The 21,406-nt window shown below is 43.0% G+C and overlaps 1 protein-coding gene across 4 annotated transcripts in view; it reads right to left on the reverse strand.

The window, feature by feature from the left end:
• The window catches only part of TMEM106A (transmembrane protein 106A), a 234,112-nt gene that overhangs the window by 65,172 nt on the left and 147,534 nt on the right, over nucleotides 1-21,406 (reverse strand). For all 4 annotated transcript variants that reach the window (XM_053699589.1, XM_053699590.1, XM_053699591.1 and 1 more), the window contains one exon: nucleotides 16,190-16,253. In XM_053699589.1, the coding sequence (XP_053555564.1) occupies nucleotides 16,190-16,253 (64 nt within the window). The remainder of the gene's footprint in view (nucleotides 1-16,189; nucleotides 16,254-21,406) is intronic.

Here is a 21,406-nt window from a genome sequence, read left to right on the forward strand (position 1 = left end):
GAGGTCTTCTGACCTTTCCTAGAACCGGAAAAGATAACAAATAGACTAGAAGTCTTTCGGAAATTCTTAGTAGCTTCAACATAATATTTCAAAGCTCTAACTACATCCAAAGAATGCAATGATCTCTCCTTAGAATTCTTAGGATTAGGACACAATGAAGGAACCACAATTTCTCTACTAATGTTGTTAGAATTCACAACCTTAGGTAAAAATTTAAAAGAAGTTCGCAACACCGCCTTATCCTGATGAAAAATCAGAAAAGGAGACTCACAAGAAAGAGCAGATAATTCAGAAACTCGTCTGGCAGAAGAGATGGCCAAAAGGAACAAAACTTTCCAAGAAAGTAATTTGATGTCCAATGAATGCATAGGTTCAAACGGAGGAGCTTGAAGAGCCCCCAGAACCAAATTCAAACTCCAAGGAGGAGAAATTGACTTAATGACAGGTTTTATACGAACCAAAGCTTGTACAAAACAATGAATATCAGGAAGATTAGCAATCTTTCTGTGAAAAAGAACAGAAAGAGCAGAGATTTGTCCTTTCAAGGAACTTGCAGACAAACCTTTATCCAAACCATCCTGAAGAAACTGTAAAATTCTCGGAATTCTAAAAGAATGCCAGGAAAAATGATGAGAAAGACACCAAGAAATATAAGTCTTCCAGACTCTATAATATATCTCCCTAGATACAGATTTACGAGCCTGTAACATAGTATTAATCACAGAGTCAGAGAAACCTCTTTGACTAAGAATCAAGCGTTCAATCTCCATACCTTTAAATTTAAGGATTTGAGATCCTGATGGAAAAAAGGACCTTGCGACAAAAGGTCTGGTCTTAACGGAAGAGTCCACGGTTGGCAAGAGGCCATCCGGACAAGATCCGCATACCAAAACCTGTGAGGCCATGCTGGAGCTACCAGCAGAACAAACGAGCATTCCTTCAGAATCTTGGAGATTACTCTTGGAAGAAGAACTAGAGGCGGAAAGATATAGGCAGGATGATACTTCCAAGGAAGTGACAATGCATCCACTGCTTCCGCTTGAGGACCCCTGGATCTGGACAGATACCTGGGAAGTTTCTTGTTTAGATGAGAGGCCATCAGATCTATTTCTGGAAGTCCCCACATTTGAACAATCTGAAGAAATACCTCTGGGTGAAGAGATCATTCGCCCGGATGTAAGGTTTGGCGGCTGAGATAATCCGCTTCCCAATTGTCTATACCTGGGATATGAACCGCAGAAACTAGACAGGAGCTGGATTCCGCCCATACCAGAATTCAAGATACTTCCTTCATAGCCAGAGGACTGCGAGTCCCTCCTTGATGATTGATGTATGCCACAGTTGTGACATTGTCTGTCTGAAAACAAATGAACGATTCTCTCTTTAGAAGAGGCCATGACTGAAGAGCTCTGAAAATTGCACAGAGTTCCAAAATATTGATCGGTAATCTCACCTCCTGAGATTCCCAAACCCCTTGTGCTGTCAGAGACCCCCAAACAGCTCCCCAACCTGTCAGACTTGCATCTGTTGAAATTACAGTCCAGGTTGGAAGAACAAAAGAAGCCCCCTGAACTAAAGGATGGTGATCTGTCCACCACATCAGAGAGTGTCGTACAATCGGTGTTAAAGATATTAATTGAGATATCTTTGTGTAATCCCTGCACCACTGGTTCAGCATACAGAGCTGAAGAGGTCGCATGTGAAAACGAGCAAAGGGGATCGCGTCCAATGCTGCAGTCATAAGACCTAGAATTTCCATGCATAAAGCTACCGAAGGGAATCATTGTGACTGAAGGTTTCGACAAGCTGATATCAATTTTAGACGTCTCTTGTCTGTCAGAGACAGAGTCATGGACACTGAATCTATCTGGAAACCTAAAAAGGTTACCCTTGCCTGAGGAATCAATGAACTTTTTGGTAAATTGATCCTCCAACCATGATCTTGAAGAAACAACACAAGACGATTCGTATGAGATTCTGCTAAATGTGAAGACTGAGCAAGTACCAAGATATCGTCCAAATAAGTAAATACCACAATACCCTGTTCTCTGATTACAGACAGAAGGGCACCGAGAACCTTTGTAAAAATTCTTGGAGCTGTAGCTAGGCCAAACGGTAGAGCCACAAACTGGTAATGCTTGTCTAGGAAAGAGAATCTCAGAAACTGAAAGTGATCTGGATGAATCTGAATATGCAGATATGCATCCTGTAAATCTATTGTGGACATATAATGCTCTTGCTGAACAAAAGGCAGGATAGTCCTTATAGTTACCATCTTAAATGTTGGTATCCTTACATAACGATTCAATATTTTTAGATCCAGAACTGGTCTGAAGGAATTCTCCTTCTTTGGTACAATGAAGAGATTTGAATAAAACCCCAGCCCCTGTTCCAGAACTGGAACTGGTATAATTACTCCAGCCAACTCTAGATCTGAAACATTTCAGAAATGCTTGAGCCTTCGCTAGGTTTACTGGGACACGGGAAAGAAAAAATCTCTTTGCAGGAGGCCTTATCTTGAAGCCAATTCTGTACCCTTCTGAAACAATGTTCTGAATCCAGAGATTGTGAACGGAATTGAACCAAATTTCTTTGAAAAAACGTAATCTGCCCCCTACCAGCTGAGCTGGAATGAGGGCCGCACCTTCATGTGGACTTGGGAGCTGGCTTTGGTTTTCTAAAAGGCTTGGATTTATTCCAGACTGGAGATGGTTTCCAAACTGATACCGCTCCTGAGGATGAAGGATTAGGCTTTTGTTCCTTGTTGTGATGAAAGGAACGAAAACGATTATTAGACCTAAATTTACCTTTAGATTTTTTATCCTGTGGTAAAAAAAGTTCCTTTCCCTCCAGTAACAGTTGAGATAATAGAATCCAACTGAGAACCAAATAATTTATTACCCTGGAAAGAAAGGGAAAGCAGAGTAGACTTAGAAGACATATCAGCATTCCAAGTTTTAAGCCATAAAGCTCTTCCAGCTAAGATAGCTAGAGACATATACCTGACATCAACTCTAATGATATCAAAGATGGCATCACAAATAAAATTATTAGCATGTTGTAGAAGAATAATAATGCTATGAGAATTATGATCTGTTACTTGTTGCGCTAAAGCTTCTAACCAAAAAGTTGAAGCTGCAGCAACATCCGCTAAAGATATAGCAGGTCTAAGAAGATTACCTGAACACAAGTAAGCTTTTCTTAGAAAGGATTCAATTTTCCTATCTAAAGGATCCTTAAAGGAAGTACCATCTGCCGTAGGAATAGTAGTACGCTTAGCAAGAGTAGAGACAGCCCCATCAACCTTAGGGATTTTGTCCCAAAATTCTAATCTGTCAGATGGCACAGGATATAATTGCTTAAAACGTTTAGGAGTAGTAAAAAAATTACCCAAATTATTCCATTCCCTGGAAATTACTTCAGAAATAGCACCAGGGACAGGAAATACCTCTGGAATAACTACAGGAGATTTAAAAACCTTATCTAAACGTTTAGATTTAGTATCAAGAAGACTAGAATCCTCAATTTCTAATGCAATTAGGACTTCTTTAAGTAAAGAACGAATAAATTCCATTTTAAATAAATATGAAGATTTATCAGCATCAACCTCTGAGACAGAATCCTCTGAATCAGAAGAACCAATATCAGTATCAGAATGATGATGTTCATTTAAAAATTCATCTGAAAAATGAGAAGTTTTAAAAGACTTTTTACGTTTACTAGAAGGAGGAATAACAGACATAGCCTTCTTAATGGATTTAGAAACAAAATCTCTTATGTTATCAGGAACACTCTGAATATTAGATGTTGACGGAACAGCAACAGGTAATGTAACAGTACTAAAGGAAATATTATCTGCATTAGCAAGTTTGTCATGACAAACAGTACAAACAACAGCTGGAGGAACAGATACCAAAAGTTTACAGCAGATACACTTAGCTTTGGTAGCTCCAGCACCAGGCAGCGATTTTCCAGAAGTATCTTCTGACTCAGCTTCAACGTGGGACATCTTGCAATATGTAATAGAAAAAACAACATATAAAGCAAAAATGATCAAATTCCTTAAATGACAGTTTCAGGAATGGGAAAAAAATGCCAGTGAATAAGCTTCTAGCAACCAGAAACACAAAATAATGAGACTTAAATAATGTGGAGACAATAGCGACGCCCATATTTTTTAGCGCCAAAAAAGACGCCCACATTATTTGGCGCCTAAATGCTTTTGGCGCCAAAAATGATGCCACATCCGGAACGCCGACACTTTTGGCGCAAAAGAACGTCAAAAATGACGCAACTTCCGGCGACACGTATGACGCCGGAAAAAGAAAAAAATGTTTGCGCCAAAAAAGTCTGCGCCAAGAATGACGCAATAAAATGAAGCATTTTCAGCCCACAGGGAAAAGTCAAATTTTTAAGGTAAGAAAAAAATTATTTATTCATATGCATTATCCCAAATATGAAACTGTCTGAAATAAGGAACGTTGAACATCCTGAGTCAAGGCAAATAAATGTTTAAATACATATATTTAGAACTTTATATAAAAGTGCCCAACCATAGCTTAGAGTGTCAAAGAAAATAAGACTTACTTACCCCAGGACACTCATCTACATGTAGTAGAAAGCCAAACTAGTACTGAAACGAGAATCAGTAGAGGAAATGGTATATATAAGAGTATATCGTCGATCTGAAAAGGGAGGTAAGAGATGAATCTCTACGACCGATAACAGAGAACCTATGAAATAGACCCCGTAGAAGGAGATCACTGCATTCAAATAGGCAATACTCTCCTCACATCCCTCTGACATTCACTGCACGCTGAGAGGAAAACCGGGCTCCAACCTGCTGCGGAGCGCATATCAACGTAGAATCTAGCACAAACTTACTTCACCACCTCCATAGGAGGCAAAGTTTGTAAAACTGATTTGTGGGTGTGGTGAGGGGTGTATTTATAGGCATTTTGAGGTTTGGGAAACTTTGCCCCTCCTGGTAGGAATGTATATCCCATACGTCACTAGCTCATGGACTCTTGCTAATTACATGAAAGAAATAAATTTATCAGGTAAGCATAAATTATGTTTTCTCTTGTTAAGTGTATCCAGTCCACGGATCATCCATTACTTGTGGGATACCAATACCAAAGCTAAAGTACACGGATGATGGGAGGGACAAGGCAGGAACTTAAACGGAAGGAACCACTGCCTGTAGAACCTTTCTCCCAAAAACAGCCTCCGAAGAAGTAAAAGTGTCAAATTTGTAAAATTTTGAAAAGGTGTGAAGCGAAGACCAAGTCGCAGCCTTGCAAATCTGTTCAACAGAGGCCTCATTTTTAAAGGCCCAGGTGGAAGCCAAAGCTCTAGTAGAATGAGCTGTAATCCTTTCAGGGGGCTGCTGTCCAGCAGTCTCATAGGCTAAGCGTATTATGCGCCGAAGCCAAAAGGAGAGAGAGGTTGCCGAAGCTTTTTGACCTCTCCTCTGTCCAGAGTAAACGACAAACAGGGCAGATGTTTGACGAAAATCTTTAGTAGCCTGTAAGTAAAACTTCAAGGCACGAACTACGTCCAGATTATGCAAAAGACGTTCCTTCTTTGAAGAAGGATTAGGACACAATGATGGAACAACAATCTCTTGATTGATATTCCTGTTAGAAACCACCTTAGGTAAAAACCCAGGTTTGGTACGCAGAACTACCTTGTCTGAATGAAAAATCAGATAAGGAGAATCACAATGTAAGGCAGATAACTCAGAGACTCTTCGAGCCGAGGAAATAGCCATCAAAAACAGAACTTTCCAAGATAAAAGTTTAATATCAATGGAATGAAGGGGTTCAAACGGAACTCCCTGAAGAACTTTAAGAAACAAGTTTAAGCTCCACGGGGGAGCAACAGTTTTAAACACAGGCTTAATCCTAACCAAAGCCTGACAAAATGCCTGGACGTCTGGAACTTCTGCCAGACGCTTGTGCAAAAGAATAGACAGAGCAGAGATCTGTCCTTTTAAAGAACTAGCTGATAAGCCTTTGTCCAAACCCTCTTGGAGAAAGGACAATATCCTACGAATCCTAACCTTACTCCATGAGTAACTCTTGGATTCACACCAATAAAGATATTTACGCCATATCTTATTATTTTCCTGGTGACAGGCTTCCGAGCCTGTATTAAGGTATCAATGACTGACTCGGAGAAGCCACGCCTTGATAGAATCAAGCGTTCAATCTCCATGCAGTCAGTCTCAGAGAAAACAGAATTTATGTTTACCTGATAAATTACTTTCTCCAACGGTGTGTCCGGTCCACGGCGTCATCCTTACTTGTGGGATATTCTCTTCCCCAACAGGAAATGGCAAAGAGCCCAGCAAAGCTGGTCACATGATCCCTCCTAGGCTCCGCCTACCCCAGTCATTCGACCGACGTTAAGGAGGAATATTTGCGTAGGAGAAACCATATGGTACCGTGGTGACTGTAGTTAAAGAAAATAAATTATCAGACCTGATTAAAAAAAACCAGGGCGGGCCGTGGACCGGACACACCGTTGGAGAAAGTAATTTATCAGGTAAACATAAATTCTGTTTTCTCCAACATAGGTGTGTCCGGTCCACGGCGTCATCCTTACTTGTGGGAACCAATACCAAAGCTTTAGGACACGGATGAAGGGAGGGAGCAAATCAGGTCACCTAAATGGAAGGCACCACGGCTTGCAAAACCTTTCTCCCAAAAATAGCCTCAGAAGAAGCAAAAGTATCAAACTTGTAAAATTTGGTAAAAGTGTGCAGTGAAGACCAAGTCGCTGCCCTACATATCTGATCAACAGAAGCCTCGTTCTTGAAGGCCCATGTGGAAGCCACAGCCCTAGTGGAATGAGCCGTGATTCTTTCGGGAGGCTGCCGTCCGGCAGTCTCGTAAGCCAATCTGATGATGCTTTTAATCCAAAAAGAGAGAGAGGTAGAAGTTGCTTTTTGACCTCTCCTTTTACCGGAATAAACAACAAACAAGGAAGATGTTTGTCTAAAATCCTTTGTAGCATCTAAATAGAATTTTAGAGCGCGAACAACATCCAAATTGTGCAACAAACGTTCCTTCTTTGAAACTGGTTTCGGACACAGAGAAGGTACGATAATCTCCTGGTTAATGTTTTTGTTAGAAACAACTTTTGGAAGAAAACCAGGTTTAGTACGTAAAACCACCTTATCTGCATGGAACACCAGATAAGGAGGAGAACGCTGCAGAGCAGATAATTCTGAAACTCTTCTAGCAGAAGAAATTGCAACTAAAAACAAAACTTTCCAAGATAATAACTTAATATCAACGGAATGTAAGGGTTCAAACGGAACCCCCTGAAGAACTGAAAGAACTAAGTTGAGACTCCAAGGAGGAGTCAAAGGTTTGTAAACAGGCTTAATTCTAACCAGAGCCTGAACAAAGGCTTGAACATCTGGCACAGCTGCCAGCTTTTTGTGAAGTAACACAGACAAGGCAGAAATCTGTCCCTTCAGGGAACTAGCAGATAATCCTTTTTCCAATCCTTCTTGAAGGAAGGATAGAATCTTAGGAATCTTAACCTTGTCCCAAGGGAATCCTTTAGATTCACACCAACAGATATATTTTTTTCCAAATTTTGTGGTAAATCTTTCTAGTTACAGGCTTTCTGGCCTGAACAAGAGTATCGATAACAGAATCTGAGAACCCTCGCTTCGATAAGATCAAGCGTTCAATCTCCAAGCAGTCAGCTGGAGTGAAACCAGATTCGGATGTTCGAACGGACCCTGAACAAGAAGGTCTCGTCTCAAAGGTAGCTTCCAAGGTGGAGCCGATGACATATTCACCAGATCTGCATACCAAGTCCTGCGTGGCCACGCAGGAGCTATCAAGATCACCGACGCCCTCTCCTGATTGATCCTGGCTACCAGCCTGGGGATGAGAGGAAACGGCGGGAACACATAAGCTAGTTTGAAGGTCCAAGGTGCTACTAGTGCATCCACTAGAGCCGCCTTGGGATCCCTGGATCTGGACCCGTAGCAAGGAACTTTGAAGTTCTGACGAGAGGCCATCAGATCCATGTCTGGAATGCCCCACAGCTGAGTGACTTGGGCAAAGATTTCCGGATGGAGTTCCCACTCCCCCGGATGCAATGTCTGACGACTCAGAAAATCCGCTTCCCAATTTTCCACTCCTGGGATGTGGATAGCAGACAGGTGGCAGGAGTGAGACTCCGCCCATAGAATGATTTTGGTCACTTCTTCCATCGCTAGGGAACTCCTTGTTCCCCCCTGATGGTTGATGTACGCAACAGTTGTCATGTTGTCTGATTGAAACCGTATGAACTTGGCCCTCGCTAGCTGAGGCCAAGCCTTGAGAGCATTGAATATCGCTCTCAGTTCCAGAATATTTATCGGTAGAAGAGATTCTTCCCGAGACCAAAGACCCTGAGCTTTCAGGGATCCCCAGACCGCGCCCCAGCCCATCAGACTGGCGTCGGTCGTGACGATGACCCACTCCGGTCTGCGGAATGTCATCCCTTGTGACAGGTTGTCCAGGGACAGCCACCAACGGAGTGAGTCTCTGGTCCTCTGATTTACTTGTATCTTCGGAGACAAGTCTGTATAGTCCCCATTCCACTGACTGAGCATGCACAGTTGTAATGGTCTTAGATGAATGCGCGCAAAAGGAACTATGTCCATTGCCGCTACCATCAAACCGATCACTTCCATGCACTGCGCTATGGAAGGAAGAGGAACGGAATGAAGTATCCGACAAGAGTCTAGAAGTTTTGTTTTTCTGGCCTCTGTCAGAAAAATCCTCATTTCTAAGGAGTCTATTATTGTTCCCAAGAAGGGAACCCTTGTTGACGGAGATAGAGAACTCTTTTCCACGTTCACTTTCCATCCGTGAGATCTGAGAAAGGCCAGAACAATGTCCGTGTGAGCCTTTGCTTGAGGAAGGGACGACGCTTGAATCAGAATGTCGTCCAAGTAAGGTACTACAGCAATGCCCCTTGGTCTTAGCACAGCTAGAAGGGACCCTAGTACCTTTGTGAAAATCCTTGGAGCAGTGGCTAATCCGAAAGGAAGCGCCACGAACTGGTAATGCTTGTCCAGGAATGCGAACCTTAGGAACCGATGATGTTCCTTGTGGATAGGAATATGTAGATACGCATCCTTTAAATCCACTGTGGTCATGAATTGACCTTCCTGGATGGAAGGAAGAATAGTTCGAATGGTTTCCATCTTGAACGATGGAACCTTGAGAAACTTGTTTAAGATCTTGAGATCTAAGATTGGTCTGAACGTTCCCTCTTTTTTGGGAACTATGAACAGATTGGAGTAGAACCCCATCCCTTGTTCTCTTAATGGAACAGGATGAATCACTCCCATTTTTAACAGGTCTTCTACACAATGTAAGAATGCCTGTCTTTTTATGTGGTCTGAAGACAACTGAGACCTGTGGAACCTCCCCCTTGGGGGAAGCCCCTTGAATTCCAGAAGATAACCTTGGGAGACTATTTCTAGCGCCCAAGGATCCAGAACATCTCTTGCCCAAGCCTGAGCGAAGAGAGAGAGTCTGCCCCCCACCAGATCCGGTCCCGGATCGGGGGCCAACATTTCATGCTGTCTTGGTAGCAGTGGCAGGTTTCTTGGCCTGCTTTCCCTTGTTCCAGCCTTGCATTGGTCTCCAAGCTGGCTTGGCTTGAGAAGTATTACCCTCTTGCTTAGAGGACGTAGCACTTTGGGCTGGTCCATTTCTACGAAAGGGACGAAAATTAGGTTTATTTTTTGCCTTGAAAGGCCGATCCTGAGGAAGGGCGTGGCCCTTACCCCCAGTGATATCAGAGATAATCTCTTTCAAGTCAGGGCCAAACAGCGTTTTCCCCTTGAAAGGAATGTTAAGTAGCTTGTTCTTGGAAGACGCATCAGCTGACCAAGATTTCAACCAAAGCGCTCTGCGCGCCACAATAGCAAACCCAGAATTCTTAGCCGCTAACCTAGCCAATTGCAAAGTGGCGTCTAGGGTGAAAGAATTAGCCAATTTGAGAGCATTGATTCTGTCCATAATCTCCTCATAAGGAGGAGAATCACTATCGACCGCCTTTATCAGCTCATCGAACCAGAAACATGCGGCTGTAGCTACAGGGACAATGCATGAAATTGGTTGTAGAAGGTAACCCTGCTGAACAAACATCTTTTTAAGTAAACCTTCTAATTTTTTATCCATAGGATCTTTGAAAGCACAACTATCCTCTATGGGTATAGTGGTGCGTTTGTTTAAAGTGGAAACCGCTCCCTCGACCTTGGGGACTGTCTGCCATAAGTCCTTTCTGGGGTCGACCATAGGAAACAATTTTTTAAATATGGGGGGAGGGACGAAAGGAATACCGGGCCTTTCCCATTCTTTATTAACAATGTCCGCCACCCGCTTGGGTATAGGAAAAGCTTCTGGGAGCCCCGGGACCTCTAGGAACTTGTCCATTTTACATAGTTTCTCTGGGATGACCAACTTGTCACAATCATCCAGAGTGGATAATACCTCCTTAAGCAGAATGCGGAGATGTTCCAACTTAAATTTAAACGTAATCACATCAGGTTCAGCTTGTTGAGAAATGTTCCCTGAATCAGTAATTTCTCCCTCAGACAAAACCTCCCTGGCCCCATCAGACTGGGTTAGGGGCCCTTCCGAACCATTATTATCAGCGTCGTCATGCTCTTCAGTATCTAAAACAGAGCAGTCGCGCTTACGCTGATAAGTGTTCATTTTGGCTAAAATGTTTTTGACAGAATTATCCATTACAGCCGTTAATTGTTGCATAGTAAGGAGTATTGGCGCGCTAGATGTACTAGGGGCCTCCTGAGTGGGCAAGACTCGTGTAGACGAAGGAGGGAATGATGCAGTACCATGCTTACTCCCCTCACTTGAGGAATCATCTTGGGCATCATTGTCATTGTCACATAAATCACATTTATTTAAATGAATGGGAATTCTGGCTTCCCCACATTCAGAACACAGTCTATCTGGTAGTTCAGACATGTTAAACAGGCATAAACTTGATAACAAAGTACAAAAAACGTTTTAAAATAAAACCGTTACTGTCACTTTAAATTTTAAACTGAACACACTTTATTACTGCAATTGCGAAAAAACATGAAGGAATTGTTCAAAATTCACCAAATTTTCACCACAGTGTCTTAAAGCCTTAAAAGTATTGCACAGCAAATTTGGAAGCTTTAACCCTTAAAATAACGGAACCGGAGCCGTTTTTAACTTTAACCCCTTTACAGTCCCTGGTATCTGCTTTGCTGAGACCCAACCAAGCCCAAAGGGGAATACGATACCAAATGACGCCTTCAGAAAGTCTTTTCTAAGTATCAGAGCTCCTCTCACATGCGACTGCATGTCATGCCTCTCAAAAACAAGTGCGCAACACCGGCGCGAAAATGAGGCTCTGCCTATGATTTGGGAAAGCCCCTAAAGAATAAGGTGTCTAAAACAGTGCCTGCCGATATTATTATATCAAAATACCCAGAATAAATGATTCCTCAAGGCTAAATATGTGTTAATAATGAATCGATTTAGCCCAGAAAAAGTCTACAGTCTTAATAAGCCCTTGTGAAGCCCTTATTTACGATCTTAATAAACATGGCTTACCAGATCCCATAGGGAAAATGACAGCTTCCAGCATTACATCGTCTTGTTAGAATGTGTCATACCTCAAGCAGCAAGAGACTGCTCACTGTTCCCCCAACTGAAGTTAATTGCTCTCAACAGTCCTGTGTGGAACAGCCATGGATTTTAGTGACGGTTGCTAAAATCATTTTCCTCATACAAACAGAAATCTTCATCTCTTTTCTGTTTCTGAGTAAATAGTACATACCAGCACTATTTCAAAATAACAAACTCTTGATTGAATAATAAAAACTACAGTTAAACACTAAAAAACTCTAAGCCATCTCCGTGGAGATGTTGCCTGTACAACGGCAAAGAGAATGACTGGGGTAGGCGGAGCCTAGGAGGGATCATGTGACCAGCTTTGCTGGGCTCTTTGCCATTTCCTGTTGGGGAAGAGAATATCCCACAAGTAAGGATGACGCCGTGGACCGGACACACCTATGTTGGAGAAAGTAGATTTGGATGATTGAAAGGACCTTGTATTAGAAGGTCCTGCCTCAGAGGCAGAGTCCATGGTGGAAGAGATGACATGTCCACTAGGTCTGCACACCAGGTCCTGCGTGGCCACGCAGTCGCTATCAGAATCACCGATGCTCTCTCCTGTTTGATTTTGGCAATCAGTCGAGGGAGCAGAGGAAACGGTGGAAACACATAGGCCAGGTTGAAGAACCAAGGAGCTGCTAGAGCATCTATCAGCGTTGCTCCCGGGTCCCTGGACCTGGATCCGTAACAAGGAAGCTCGGCGTTCTGGCGAGACGCCATGAGATCCAGTTCTGGTTTGCCCCAACGATGGACCAGTTGAGCAAACACCTCCGGATGGAGTTCCCACTCCCCCAGATGAAAAGTCTGACGACTTAGAAAATCCGCCTCCCAGTTCTCTACGCCTGGGATGTGGATCGCTGACAGGTGGCAAGAGTGAGACTCTGCCCAGTGAATTATCTTTGAGACTTCTAACATCACTAGGGAACTCCTGGTTCCCCCTTGATGGTTGATGTAAGCCACAGTCGTGATGTTGTCCGACTGAAATCTGATGAACCTCAGTGTTGCTAACTGAGGCCAAGCTAGAAGGCTGGCGTATGTTGTTACAATCGTCCAATCTGGCCTGCGAAAGGTCATACCCTTGGACAGAAGGACCCGAGAAAGCCACCAGAGAAGAGAATCTCTGGTCTCTTGATCTAGATTTAGTAGAGGGGACAAATCTGAGTAATCCCCATTCCACTGATGCATGCATAATTGCAGCGGTCTGAGATGCAGGCGCGCAAATGGCACTATGTCCATTGCCGCTACCATTAAGCCGATAACTTCCATGCACTGAGCCACTGACGGGCGTGGAATGGAATGAAGGACACGGCAAGCATTTAGAAGTTTTGATAACCTGGACTCCATCAGGTAAATTTTCATCTCTACAGAATCTATAAGAGTCCCTAGGAAGGAGACTCTTGTGAGTGGGGATAGAGAACTCTTTTCCACGTTCACTTTCCACCCATGCGACCTCAGAAATGCCAGAACTATCTCTGTATGAGACTTGGCAATTTGAAAGCTTGACGCCTGTATCAGGATGTCGTCTAGATACGGAGCCACTGCTATGCCTCTCTGTCTTAGAACCACCAGAAGTAAGCCCAGAACCTTTGTAAAAATTCTCGGGCAGTGGCCAACCCAAAGGGAAGAGCTACAAATTGGTAATGCCTGTCTAGAAAGGCAAACTTTAGGAACCGATGATGATCTTTGTGAACTGGTATGTGAAGGTAGGCATCCTTTAAGTCCACTGTGGTCATGTACTGACCCTCTTGGATCATGGGTAGGATGGTCCGAATAGTTTCCATTTTGAATGATGGAACTCTGAGGAATTTGTTAAAGATCTTTAGATCCAAGATTGGTCTGAAGGTTCCCTCTTTCTTGAGAACCACAAACAGATTTGAATAAAATCCCTGTCCTTGTTCCGTCCGCGGAACTGGATGGATCACTCCCATTACTAGGAGGTCTTGCACACAGCTTAGGAATGCCTCTTTCTTTATCTGGTTTGATGATAACCTTGAAAGATGAAATCTCCCTTGTGGAGGAGAAGCTTTGAAGTCCAGAAGATATCCCTGAGATATGATCTCCAACGCCCAGGGATCCTGAACATCTCTTGCCCATGCCTGGGCAAAGAGAGAATGTCTGCCCCCCACTAGATCCGTTTCCGGATAGGGGGCCATTCCTTTATGCTGTCTTGGGGGCAGCAGCAGGCTTCCTGGCCTGCTTGCCCTTGTTCCAGGACTGGTTAGGTTTCCAGGCCTGTCTGGAATGAGCAACAGTTCCCTCTTGTTTTGAAGCGGAGGAAGTTGATGCTGCTCCTGCCTTGAAATTTCGAAAGGCACGAAAATTAGACTGTTTGGCCTTTGATTTGGCCCTGTCCTGAGGAAGGGTATGACCCTTGCCTCCAGTAATGTCAGCAATAATTTCCTTCAAGCCAGGCCCGAATAAGGTCTGCCCCTTGAAAGGAATGTTGAGTAATTTAGACTTTGAAGTCACGTCAGCTGACCAGGATTTAAGCCATAGCGTTCTACGCGCCTGGATGGCGAATCCGGAATTCTTAGCCGTTAGTTTAGTCAAATGAACAATGGCATCAGAAACAAATGAGTTAGCTAGCTTAAGCGTTCTAAGCTTGTCAATAATTTCATTCAATGGAGCTGTCTGGATGGCCTCTTCCAGGGCCTCAAACCAGAATGCCGCCGCAGCAGTGACAGGCGCAATGCATGCAAGGGGCTGTAAAATAAAACCTTGTTGAATAAACATTTTCTTAAGGTAACCCTCCAATTTTTTATCCATTGGATCTGAAAAAGCACAACTGTCCTCAACCGGGATAGTGGTACGCTTTGCTAAAGTAGAAACTGCTCCCTCCACCTTAGGGACCTTCTGCCATAAGTCCCGTGTAGTGGCGTATATTGGAAACATTTTTCTAAATATAGGAGGTGGGGAAAAGGGCACACCGGGTCTATCCCACTCCTTGCTAATAATTTCTGTAAGCCTTTTAGGTATAGGAAAAACGTCAGTACACACCGGCACCGCATAGTATCTATCCAGCCTACACAATTTCTCTGGAATTGCAACTGTGTTACAGTCATTCAGAGCAGCTAATACCTCCCCAAGCAATACACGGAGGTTCTCAAGCTTAAATTTAAAATTAGAAATCTCTGAATCAGGTTTCCCCGAGTCAGAGATGTCACCCACAGACTGAAGCTCTCCGTCCTCATGTTCTGCATACTGTGACGCAGTATCAGACATGGCTCTAACAGCATTTGCGCGCTCTGTATCTCTCCTAACCCCAGAGCTATCGCGCTTGCCTCTTAATTCAGGCAATCTAGATAATACCTCTGACAGGGTATTATTCATGATTGCAGCCATGTCCTGCAAGGTAATCGCTATGGGCGTCCCTGATGTAATTGGCGCCATATTAGCGTGCGTCCCCTGAGCGGGAGGCGAAGGGTCTGACACGTGGGGAGAGTTAGTCGGCATAACTTCCCCCTCGACAGAACCCTCTGGTGATAATTCTTTTATATATAAAGACTGATCTTTACTGTTTAAGGTGAAATCAATACATTTAGTACACATTCTCCTATGGGGCTCCACCATGGCTTTCAAACATAATGAACAAGCAGGTTCCTCTGTGTCAGACATGTTTAAACAGACTAGCAATGAGACTAGCAATCTTGGAAAACACTTTAAAACAAGTTTACAAGCAATATAAAAAAACGTTACTGCGCCTTTAAGAAACACAAATTTTCCCAAATTTTGAAATAACAGTGAAAAAATGCAGTTACACTAACAACATTTTACAGTGTATGTAGTAAGTTAGCAGAGCATTGCACCCACTTGCAAATGGATGATTAACCCCTTAATACCAAAAACGGAATAACAAATGACAAAAACGTTTTTTAAACAGTCACAATAACTGCCACAGCTCTATTGTGGCTTTTTACCTCCCTCAATACGACTTTTGAAGCCTTTTGAGCCCTCCAGAGAAGTCCTGGATCATACAGGAAGAAGCTGGATGTCTGTGTCTGTAAGTTTTGCTGTGCAAAAAAACGCCAAAATAGGCCCCTCCCACTCATATTACAACAGTGGGAAGCCTCAGGGAACTGTTTCTAGGCAAAATTCAAGCCAGCCATGTGGAAAAAACTAGGCCCCAATAAGTTTTATCACCAAACATATGTAAAAAACGTTTAAACATGCCAGCAAACGTTTTAAAATACACTTTTATAAGAGCATGTATAAAACACCACAGTCCTCTTACGACCTCCATCTTAGTTGAGAGTTGCAAGAGAATGACTGGATATGGCAGTGAGGGGAGGAGCTATATAGCAGCTCTGCTGTGGTTGATCCTCTTGCAACTTCCTGTTGGGAAGGAGAATATCCCACAAGTAATGGATGATCCGTGGACTGGATACACTTAACAAGAGAAATAAAAAACCAGAACAGGTGGTCCATACATCAGAATAAAAATATTTAGAAAAAAAACAAAACAGCAATGACACTAATACAAATAAATATATTACGTTCTTCGTGGTTTCAGCCGCTGATCACTGTACGGAATCAAAGCTACCAACTCCTTCTCCTGACCTGAAATGAGAGATAGGAATTTTTTATATATTTTTTTAAAGCACTTAGACATCAAATACGATATAATCTCTGGCTTAAACATGAACCAGATATATTTTAAATCACTACTTTTTTTAATAACACGTTAACACAGGGTTTGACAACCTTATTCCCCATATATATCTATATATAAAATTATTACATGGCATTAGAAAAGGGGAAAAAACTGGTTCCTACAGTCCAACTCTAGCTTTTTTTCTCTGAAAACATCATCTGAAATCTGTCAGTCCCATATTGAAGTTAAAAAATAACAGCCGACCAGTGTCGGTTACAGTCCATGGTTCTAACAGAAGGAGAGAGGTAAGGGAGAGTGAAAGGACATTAACTCCTACACTGCCAGGAACTTCAGAGAACAACATGACCAAAATACTGGAGAATTTTTAGCATTTTTTCTATCACTCAATTTAAACAAAAAGAGCCTTCATTCTTTTATTTACCTATTAAAATGTTTATATATATATATATATATATATATATATATAAATATATATATATATATAAATATATATATATATATACATAAATACATACATACATATATATATATATATATATATATACATACAAACATACATACACTTTATTGTACTGTATATGATTGGAGGGAGGAGATAATACTACTATAGACAAAGCCTGGTGCAACCCTTTAGAGAAATGTTTTATAAAAAGATATAGAGAGATTCAAGTGGCATACATTACTGTCACTTTAAAGAAAGGGATTGCTGCACACAGAATTCTTAATAAAATTGTAATTTATTAAGTTGCAATTTATGAAAACATATCATTGACCGGATAGTGTCCAGTACCCCGAACAGACCCACAAAAAACATACAACATCTAACAAAAAATCCTAAAACCTAAATAGAGCAAGAAAGTACCCTTCACAAATAAGCATATACAAAACTGCACATAGAGTCCTTTAAGCGATGACCGTAATCATCTGGCTACATATCTAGTCAGAGTTACTCACACAGTCCACTAAGGATATAGAGGGCTTGCTAGCCAAGGATCCGGAGGTATACCTCTATTTGCGGCAGCGTTTAAACAAACTGCCATTCGGCTTCAGCTCTCAGACATGCCGATTCCTTAGTAATGTCAAGGGCAGGCGGGGTTGTGATGTTACACACCTCTCATCTGGTTGGATGGCTTCCAGAAAGCCTTCGTCTCATAGGCTGTCATGCCTGTCAAGTGTAGAACTTGTATAGCAGCTTCTATGTGGGAAAATACTGATACAGCAAAGTCCCATAAACACAGTTCTGTGTACATGTACCAGCTAGGCTATGTCCGATCCAAACCCCTCACTCAGAGTATACCACGGATGTCCAGAAACTCCTCCTACTGGCTGTTTAATTGCTGAAATATCCACATATAGCAGATAGCGGGTTTATCTTACAAAAAGGGTTGACTTCATAGCAAAGTATCCAAAAGACACATGATGCAAATGGTATAACACACTGAGTGCCAACGTCACGTACGTTTCATCCCCACCATAGACTTGTGTGTCAGGAGCTTCATCAGGGCATAATCAATCTCCCAGAACCACCTCTTTTATAGCACCTGTATGTGCTCAGGAGATCCACACAGGAATCCCCTTAAGGTGGACTTTACCATCTTAAGGATTTTATACATGTAAACGGACTGCCCATCTCACTATGCAGTTAGTAACAATGTTACAGCATAATTCTTAGTCAAAAACATTAATTCATATACGTCACTACTGCTCAACATATGTAGGGTATAAATCTAGTGTCATTTTGGTATATTTTGTGACACAATTCCACCACCAAATGCAATCATATTAAAAAATAGTCAACTTTACTTTTTCACAAACTTTGGGTTTCTCGCTGAAATTATTTACATACCACTTGTGCAATCATAACACAAATGGTTATAAAAGCTTCTCTGGGATCCCCTTTGTTCAGAAATAACAAATGCATGGCTTTGCCATTGCTTTTTAGTAATTAGAAGGCTACTAATTGCAGCTGAGCACCACACTTCTGAAATTCCTGGCAATGAAGGCATTAATTAGCTGGCAAGGATAATAGTATTTTACTGTAGGGATTAACCCCCCCACACCTGATACCTCCCAAATCCATCCCAAACAGCTGCCCTCCCCCCCACACACACACATACACACTCCTCACCACCTTCTAAGATAATGGCAGACAGTCTGCCAGTATGCAGTTTAGGGCTTTTTTTTGTAGTGTAGGGATACCTCCCAAACAGCTCTTTAACCATCCTCCCTCCCACTAGTGTCTGGCAGTTGTATGCCAGTACTTCGCTTTTATTTTTTTATTTATTAATATTATTTCTGTAGTGTAGGGTTCCCCCCCACCTTCTCCTTCCATGCAACCATTATGTGGTCCCTGCCCTAATTTCAACTTTTTCTGTAGTGTAGCGACCCATCCCTTCCCCTCAAAAACTTAAATTATGCTTACCTGATAATTTTCTTTTCTTCTGACGGGGAAGAGTCCACAAGCTGCATTCATTACTTTTGGGAATTCAGAACCTGGCCACCAGGAGGAAGCAAAGACACCCCAGCCAAAGGCTTAAATACCTCCCCCACTTCCCTCATCCCCAGTCATTCTGCCAGGGAACAAGGAACAGTAGGAGAAATATCAGGGTGAAAATGGTGCCAGAAGAACAAAAAACTAAATACCGCCGCCTCATAAATAAAACATGGCCGGGGAGCTGTGGACTCTTCCCGTCAGACAAAAAGAAAATTATCAGGTAAGCATAATTTAAGTTTTTCTTCTTAAACGGGAAGAGTCCACAGCTGCATTCATTACTTTTGGGAAAACAATACCCAAGCTATAGAGGACACTGAATGCAAACAAAAAGGGCGGGTAGAGAAGGCGGCCCCTTTGAAGGGCACCACAGCCTAAAAAAACAACAAAAAAAACTTAGAACAAGGGGTTGAAAACCTGAAAGGACCCAGTAACTGCCCCATCAGTTAAATAACCTACAAGGCCGAGCTAGAGACCACTCAGATCCTTAGATCCATTGAGCACAAAAAGCCCCCAAGGAGCCAAGTCCTGCATGCCTTCTGACCACACAAAACTAACCCCCGACCTGAAAGAAGAAACCTTCACCTACCCCCGAGGGGGAAAACGGAGGACCCATAAGATATCTAAAGGACCACCAACTAAGGAAAGAAACCTCAATACGACTAAAGCGAATCCGAGGTAGCAAAAGACAACCAACCAGGGAAGAACTCCCTAGGAGGACAAAGACCAGAGATCAACACTACACCGAAAAGATGCAATCCTGAGAAAAAACCAAAGGTCTATACTTAGATCTCTGACACTACACCATATGACTTACGGTGCCACAAGCTTCCCACTGTACCCTAGTCTAGCAATATAGAAGCTTAACTAGAAAAATGTAGGTAGGACCAGAGAACAAGGCTATCACAAGAAAAAAAAACATAGCCTCCTCTGAACAAGAACTCGCGAACTCCAGCCTCAAGCCAGCAAAGCTGACCCTAAGCCGACGTGGGAGACCATCCCACAGAGAATGCCAAAAAAAATTACTACAACAACTCGTCTATAGACCAGACCGTAGAAGAACATCCCACACCAGCAGAAAATGCAACCAGTGGAGCGATGAACACCGTGACCCCCCACCTAAGGTAGGAACAAGGGTAGAGAGCTGCCACAGCAGGATTCACCCTCAACTATTAGACTGGGTGATAACCCATAGGCCACTTAGACCTGCAGCAACTGGAAGCACACGGTCAAGATTCAACTGAGCCGCCAGATCCCCGACCCCCCCCCCTCCGAGGTAATGGACTGAGTCCAAAGAACTGGCAACATCCGAAAACAAAGAATACAAAATTCTCCGAACCACACCTCAGAAGAAAAAAGGGGGGAGGGCCTGAAGAGAACGAACCCATGGGAGAACAACTCTGACCGGTATTTAAATTAGCTTAGCAGGACAGACAGTGAGCTTGGGATCCAAAAACCCTACACAGCTCCCTTCCTAAGAAGGACCACTCCCAAACAAGGAAGATAGGATGCTGAACTACAGCGCCCCAGTACCAGAATCCAGCCCCAGGACCTCTGCATGCAAAGGAGGGCAGAAACACTCAGAAACGAGAAGAAAAGGACCTATGAGGTCTCAAGAAAACTGTAGCACTTCAAGACCTCCCCGAAGGAGGACAAACACAAAGGAACCACTTCCCCAGCCATAGGATTGGCGAAGAGAATAGCAAAATGGTAAAAACCATAGATAAGATACCGACAGCTCAGGTGAACCAACAACCATGAGCCCACAACAAGGTGCAATAGCTGCCACTGACAACAACCGTAAGATCTCGGTTGAGAGACAGCAAAACTAGCCCTCAGACAGCCACCAAATCATCCCTGGAGGGACAAGCGGAGGTTGCAAACCCCCAGGTGTGAAACCGACCTCAAACAGCATGGGAACACACATTCAAGGTGTAAAGAGCTGCAGCTGGTTTCCCTAGGACCGATCCAGAACTGTTTCCAACATCTCAGACAAAGGACATGGCCATAAGCCAGACCCCCAGGTCCCAAAATCGGTCGAAGTACTAACTCCCTGAGGATCATCCAGAGATCGCAGACAGAGGAGAGCACCCTGTAATGCACTCTCACATCCCAATGTCCCTGGATCATGGCTTTCTCAAAAGAGATACAGACCATTAAAAGTCTAAGGAGACATCCTAACAGGTCAAGGAAGAGGGCAACCAGCACCCAAAGGTACAACCGGATCCCGGACCCCTAGCTGAAACCCAGAGAGGAAGATCTCTTAGAGAGTCGAAGGGAACACCCCCCTCTACAGACCACGGGGTACGAGGGACAGGCACCAAACCAGGACATAGGATGAAAAGATGATAATATCTTCAAAGATCCTCACAGGATCAGTCTCCCAGAAAACCTGTACCTCACAGGAAAATACATGTGAGCCTCACAACTCCTGGCAGACAAGTCGACCAGGGGAAAAAGTCAGGGGGAAAAACAGAATTTATGTTTACCTGATAAATTTCTTTCTCCTACATTGGTGTGTCCGGTCCACGGCTTCATCCTTACTTGTGGGATATTCTCATTCCCTACAGGAAGTGGCAAAGAGAGCACAACAGCAGAGCTGTCCAT

Source organism: Bombina bombina, chromosome 1 (assembly GCF_027579735.1).
Source record: "Bombina bombina isolate aBomBom1 chromosome 1, aBomBom1.pri, whole genome shotgun sequence".
Taxonomy (NCBI): Eukaryota; Metazoa; Chordata; class Amphibia; order Anura; family Bombinatoridae; genus Bombina; species Bombina bombina.